The sequence below is a fragment of the Thalassophryne amazonica genome, chromosome 18 (assembly GCF_902500255.1).
Source record: "Thalassophryne amazonica chromosome 18, fThaAma1.1, whole genome shotgun sequence".
In the NCBI taxonomy this organism is placed as follows: domain Eukaryota; kingdom Metazoa; phylum Chordata; class Actinopteri; order Batrachoidiformes; family Batrachoididae; genus Thalassophryne; species Thalassophryne amazonica.
In genome coordinates this window covers 33,464,576-33,471,361 of record NC_047120.1, presented here as the reverse complement: position 1 = coordinate 33,471,361, position 6,786 = coordinate 33,464,576, and the positions used below count along the sequence as shown (strand labels likewise).

Sequence of the window (6,786 nt, the reverse complement as noted above, 5' to 3'; positions counted from 1 at the left end):
CTTTGGTCTCCTCTGCGCTTATATCTATAGCAGTTTTTGCTGCAATTCTGACCTTGTGTGGATGCTGTTGTATTCCTTGTCTACGTGGTCTAGTCAATAGAAAGATAACCACTGCTATCTCACCAGCCAGACAAGATTCAGCTCAGGCATACCCCCTTCTGGGTAACCATCCAGAAGATGACGATAATGAGACTGATGAAGAAGAAAACTACGATCACTATCTTCCAGATCTGTTCCCTGATCCAGGTGATTATGGTGAACCTGACGATGACCTCAACACCAACGATAAGACCTCCCGAGTGTAAATGTATTCTTACCATTGTTTAATGACCCTGCAGCTGAAAATCTGAATAAGAAGTGGTTGCTTAGTAACAACTGTTTACTTTTAGGTGAAGATGTAATACCGTTGGAATGCATGATAAACAGGGGGGAAATGTTGGAGTTATTCTGTAGATACACTGTTTTATTTTATCACGCATGTTTTGTGTTCTCTGCTCTGGTAGAATGTAGTTCTCTCTCCTCTGATAAAGTGTATTGTACTGATGTGATAGGTGAAGGTTACTTAAGATATGTGACATGACGTGTTTCTGCAAGTTGTGGTATCTCTGTGAGCACGCTAAGCTCTTTTTAGGACATGTGAAGATGACTCATGCAGGACGCAGCCGAAGCTGAGCAGTGAGATAAAGAATAGAGAATTGAATGTTCCAACCACAGTGTAATTGTGATACATCAGTCCTTGTGTCAGAAGAAGTGTGATTAATCGTTAGATGTCTTAAACACATCTTAATCGAGCCCAAGATTAAAAAGGTTCTGAACATCCTGAATGTATTGTGCAATCAGCAGTTCTGCGGCAACAGCTCACGCGCTATCACTCTTCCCCTCAGGAGCTGTACCGCCCATGTATGTAGGGAAGCCCTAAATAAAAAGAGCGGGAGCGCAGGCCAGACTTCAGTGTAGCTTTGGTGTACAGCCTGACTGCACTCCTCGCGAGCTTAAATTGAATTCTATCTCTCACTTGTTTTATTGCCTGGTTGTCTCTTCCTCTTATCAAAGATACAGTATTCTAAACCCGACAAGCGGTTCGACTCCGAGCTACTCCCGAGTGACTGAGCTCCTCACCCTATCTCTAAGGGAGCGCCCAGCCACCCTGCGGAGGAAACTCATCTCGGCCGCTTGTACCCGCGATCTCGTTTTTTGGTCATGAGCCAAATCTCATGACCATAGGTGAGGATCGGAACGTAGATCGATCGGTAAATCGAGAGCTTTGCCCCCCTACTCAGCTCTCTCTTCACCACGACAGTCCGATACAGCGACCGCATCACTGCAGATGCTGCACCGATCCGTCTATCGATCTCACGCTCCATCCGTCCCTCACTCGTGAACAAGACCCCGAGATACTTAAATCCTCCACTTGAGGCAAGGACACTCCACCGACCTGAAGAGGGCAAAGCACCTTTTTCCGGTCGAGAACCATGGCCCGGATTTGGAGGTGCTGATTTTCATCCCGGACGCCTCACACTCGGCTGCAAACCGCCCCAGTGCACACTGAAGGTCCTGATTTGACAAAGCCAACAGAACCACATCGTCGGCAAACAGCAGAGACGAGATTCTGTGGTTCCCAAACCAGACCCCCTCTACACCCTGGCTGCGCCTAGAAATTCTGTCCATAAAAATAATGAACAGAACCAGTGACAAAGGGCAGCCCTGGCAGAGGCCAACGTGCAATGGAAACAGGTTTGACTTACTACCGGCAATGTGAACCAAGCTCCTGCTGCCGTCGTACAGGGACCGGATAGCCCTTAGCAAAGGACCCCGGACCCCGTACTCCCGGAGCACTCCCCACAGGGTGCCCCGAGGGACACGGTCGAACGCCTTCTCCAGATCCACAAAACACATGTGGACTGGTTGGGTGAACTGCCATGAACCCTCGAGCACCCGATGGAGCGTGCAGAGCTGGTCCAGTGTGCTGCGACCAGGACGAAAACCACACTGCTCCTCCTGAATCCGAGGTTCGACCATCGGTCGAATTCTCCTCTCCAGTACTCTGGAATAGACCTTACCGGGGAGGCTGAGGAGTGTGATCCCCTATAGTTGGAACACACCCTCCGGTCCCCCTTCTTAAACAGAGGGACCACCACCCCGGTCTGCCAATCCAGAGGCACTGTCCCCGATCGCCACGCGATGTTGCAGAGGCATGTCAGCCAAGACAGCCCCACAACATCCAGAGACTTAACCCCTTAACGCCCCGAATTATATAGCTGTATATAAAAAAATGTTTTGTGTTGTTTTTGCCTTTAAGTAGATGGTAAATAATGTTGAGATTATTAATTTCACTTTTGCACAAAAAACTAGATAGTAATATTGGGTATTCTGGTAATGACTTATGTTATATTATAATAATAATGATGGTATGTTGCAAATTTGCGACAACAGGCATACAGGTCAATTTGGTAAGTGCATATTTGAGTCAGAGATTGTAGCATATATGCGACGATGGGCGTTAAAGGTACTCAGGAACGGATTTCATCCACCCCAGGAGCCTTGCCACCGAGGAGCTTTCTAACCACCTCGGTGACTTAACGACATGCAGTCACAACTTGTAACAAGAAGGGACAGATCTAATCCTATATTTTTGGAGACATCATACTCTGTAGGATTTGTGGCCTTAAGGCTGGATGATTAAACATGATTGCAGTCAATTTTATGTTGATTGTTAGTGATAAGAGCTGTACAGGTTTCAATGATATGGATCGATCTTTCCTCTTATTTAATTTCATAAATGGTGGTTCCATTGGAGCAAGCAGCCACTCAGTGCTGCTGCATCAGCACAGAGCATCTTTTAAATGTACCATCAACACTCTGCATTGCTTATAAATGTATTATGGCCGTTTCATTCACAGAGCAACAGTGTGTATCAAATCTTGATCTGTTTGATTAGCTTAGTGCTGATGGTGTAATAACAGCCCAGCTTCTGTTATAACTCACTGTCACAGTGTTGCAGCTGTGCAAGTTTTAAAAACATATTTTGCTCTTTTTTGCTTCAAATATGTACCAGTCACCAAGAACACACCCTCCGGTCCCCTTCTTAAACAGAAGGACCACCAACCCCCGGTCTGCCAATCCAGAGGCACTGTCCTGATCGCCACGCGATGCTGCAGAGGCGTGGTCACTCAAGCAGTCCACAACATCCAGAGATTTAAGGTACTCAGGACGGATTTCATCCACCCCAGAGCCTTGCCACGAGGAGCTTTCTAACCACCTCGGTGACTTCTGCCTGGATGATGGATTAGTATGCCTCTGGGTCCCCAGTCTCTGCTTCCTCCTTCGGAAGAGGTGACGATGGGATTGAGGAGATCCCAAAGTACTCCTTCCACCTCCCAACAACATCCCCAGTCAGTGTCAACAGCTCCCCACTGGCACTGTTGCTTCCGCCTCCTGAGGGCGTCGGGACGGTTTGCCAGAATCTCTTCGAGGCCTACCGATAGTGGCTGCTCCATAGCCTCCCCGAACTCCTCCCAGACCCGAGTTTTTGCATCTGCGACCGCACGGGCTGCGGCACGCTTGGCCTGCCGGTACCTGTCAGCTGCCTCTGGGGTCCCACCTACCAACAAAGATAAGTAGGACTCCTTCTTCAGCTTGACGGCATCCCTTACTTCCGGTGTCCACCACCGGGTTCGGGGGATTGCTGCTGCGACAGGCACCAGAGACCTTGCGACCACAGCTACGAGCGGCCGCATCAACAATGGAGGTGGAGAACATGGTCCACTCGGACTCCATGTCTCCAACCTCCCCCGGGATCTGGTAGAAGCTCTCCCGGAGGTGGGAGTTGAAGACCTCCCTGACAGAGGGTTCCGCCAGTCGTTCCCAGCAGACCCTCACGATACGTTTGGGCCTGCCAGGTCTGACCGGCTTCCTCCCCTCCCAGCGGATCCAACTCACCACCAGTTGGTGATCGGTCGACAGCTCTGCCCCTCTCTTTACTCGAGTGTCCGAGACACGTGGCCGAAGGTCAGATGATACGACTACAAAGTCGATTATCGACCTCCGGCTCAGGGTGTCCTGGTGCCACGTGCACTTATGGACACCCTTGTGCTCGAACATGGTGTTCGTGATGGACAAACTGTGACTAGCACAGAAGTCCAACAACTGAACACCACTCGGGTTCAGATCGGGGAGGCCGTGCTTCCCGATTACCCCCCCTCCAGGTCTCACTGTCGCCGCCCACGTGGGCGCTGAAATCCCCCAGGAGAACAATGGAGTCCCCAGTTGGAGCGCTATCTAGTACCCCTCCCAGGGACTCCAGGAAGGTCAGGTACTCTGCACTGCTGCTCGGCCCGTAGGCCGAGACAACGATGAGAGACCTGTCCCCGACCCGAAGGTGTAGGGACGCGACCCTGTCATTCACCGGAGTGAACTCCAACACATGGCGACTGAGCTGGGGAGCAATAAGCAATGCAACCCCAGCTCTCCGCCTCTCCCCGTGGGCAACGCCAGAAAAATGAAGCGTCCAGCCCCTCTCCAGGAGTTGGGTACCAGAGCCCATGCTGTGCATGGAGGTGAGCCCGACTATCTCCCATGGCCCCCTCTGCAGGTGGTGAACCCACAGGAGGGCGGGCCCACGTTGCTCCTTCGGGCTGAGCCCGGCCGGGCCCCATGGGCTAAGGCCCGACCACCAGGCGCTCGTGCGCAAGCCCCAACCCCAGGCCTGGCTCCAGGATGGGACCCCGGCTCCGCCATACCGGGCGACGTCTCGGTCCTTGATCTTTCACTGGTCATGGAGGTTCTGAGCTGCCCTTAGTCTGACCCGTCACCTAGGACCTGTTTGCCTTGGGAGACCCTACAGGGAGCGCAAAGCCCCCGACAACATAGCTCCTAGGATCATCCGGGTACGCAAACTCCCCCACCGTGATAAGGTGGCAGCTAGAGGGGGAGCTCCACTACAATGCAATAAAATGAAAACAGTGGTGATGATTTTAAGTGATCAGCAAAGATGCTCAGCAAATAATCTACTCTGATTCTTTCTTAGCCCATGAAACAGCAGAATGAATCTGATTTCAGCAGCTAATTGATATACTGTACTTAAATAATTGTTCACATCCACATCACAATGCATCACACAAGGGGTAGATAATATAAGTTCGCTTCTTTCTACCCCCTTTCATTCAGATGTATTGTTACGTTTGTTATGTTTTCTTTTGGAATGATTTTTGGTTGTGTGGTTGGAAATGAATGAAATAAAATGAATGAAATGAAATTAAATCCCACCCTAGAAATGTCTCCAGGCAGATGCTACAGGATTCAGAAGCATCCTTCTTAGCAAAGACAACATGGTTGGAGAAAACACAACCAACACAAGAGGGAAAACACTTTCAGAGTGCATACCTCCACTGGGGCAATAATGGTTAAACATCACCACCTCTGCCAAATGACAGGGGGCCGCATTTACAACTGGATGTGAAAGTCAATAGTACGCATATTTATAAATGATGTTTTCATGAAGACAGTTCTTGTAATTTTAAGAAGACATAGAAGATACTGTTTTAGATAAATATGTACCTAAAAATATAAATCAACTCATATATATATATATATATATATATATATATATATATATATATATATATATATATATATATATATATAATATATATATATATATATATATATAGAGAGAGAGAGAGAGAGAGAGAGAGAGAGAGAGAGAGAGAGAGGAGAGAGAGAGAGAGGAGAGAGAGAGAGAGAGAGAGAGAGTCACACAAATTTCATTGAAATCCCCTATCTACTTGTCAAGGATGACAGAGGCAATCACCCACTCTGTGTTTACTACTGGATACTGAAATGTATCAGCATAAGCACAATGTGGGCAAATGTGAAAGGGATTATATTTGGATGCAATCTTCAACATAGAAGTGTGAGTTCAATTAGAATTTGGTCATAAAAACATTAGTCCAATTGAAACGATCCTATTTGAATGTGAAAATGGAGGAGGACAGAATTGAGAATAACACCCGCAGGCTCAGGCAGGACTACGTGACTGTGGAGCACGTGGAGTGTGAAATGACCAAGTAAAAGAGAGAGGAGGCAGTTACCCAAGTCGAGAGGAGAAGACAGGTCAGAGACTGGGTTGGCTGACAAAGCCTTAGAGGGAAAGCTTGTTAAAGGAGAATAACCTGAAATAAATGAATAGAGAAAGAAGACAATGCAGACACATGAAGGGAAATACATAAAGCAACATGAAGAAATAAAGGGCCAGCTGAGACTGAAATTAGTAAATGCATGTACGTTCACAGCGCAGGAAGCAGATAGGTAATTCCAAGGTTATGGTACTGTGAATGCATCACGGTATGCCTCCCACACACACATATGTACTTTTGTGTAAGAATGCCAGAGGAACCACTGCACTATACCTTGAGGCAGCGGCCCAGGGTGGTAGCCTGATGCAGGTCCATTGTAGGGTGCATACGGGGCGTGATATCCTCCATCTATAGGAGCGTAGCTGGACTGGCTGTATGCAGGCTGGGGTTGGCCATATGGTGGGGCCAAGGGAGTGTGCTGGTTTACATTCATCCTCAGTTCATCCCTAAATCTGGATGAAATGATGGCCCAATCAAAACACATAAATCATATATATATATCATATAAAAACTATTAACTTAAGTGTGTCTCCAAGGTGAATGAACAGACTGAATGACAGAGCCTGAAGGGAAGGGCTGCTATACACTCCAGTATGGTGAGGACACCGCAGTCCACACCATTCACCCTATTGAGGTTTCAAAATCCCGAAAA

General features: G+C 48.2%; 1 protein-coding gene across 4 annotated transcripts in view; it reads right to left on the bottom strand.

The window, feature by feature from the left end:
* Nucleotides 1–6,786, bottom strand: part of sec24c (SEC24 homolog C, COPII coat complex component) — a 60,246-nt gene that overhangs the window by 44,813 nt on the left and 8,647 nt on the right. For 2 of the 4 annotated variants that reach the window (XM_034193272.1, XM_034193273.1), the window contains exons 2-3: nucleotides 6,408–6,586; nucleotides 6,090–6,170 (exon numbers count right to left, since the gene is read on the bottom strand). In XM_034193272.1, coding sequence (XP_034049163.1) covers nucleotides 6,090–6,170; nucleotides 6,408–6,567 — 241 coding nt within the window. In that variant the 5' untranslated portion in view covers nucleotides 6,568–6,586. The remainder of the gene's footprint in view (nucleotides 1–6,089; nucleotides 6,171–6,407; nucleotides 6,587–6,786) is intronic. The other 2 variants (XM_034193274.1, XM_034193275.1) reach the window with 1 other exon arrangement.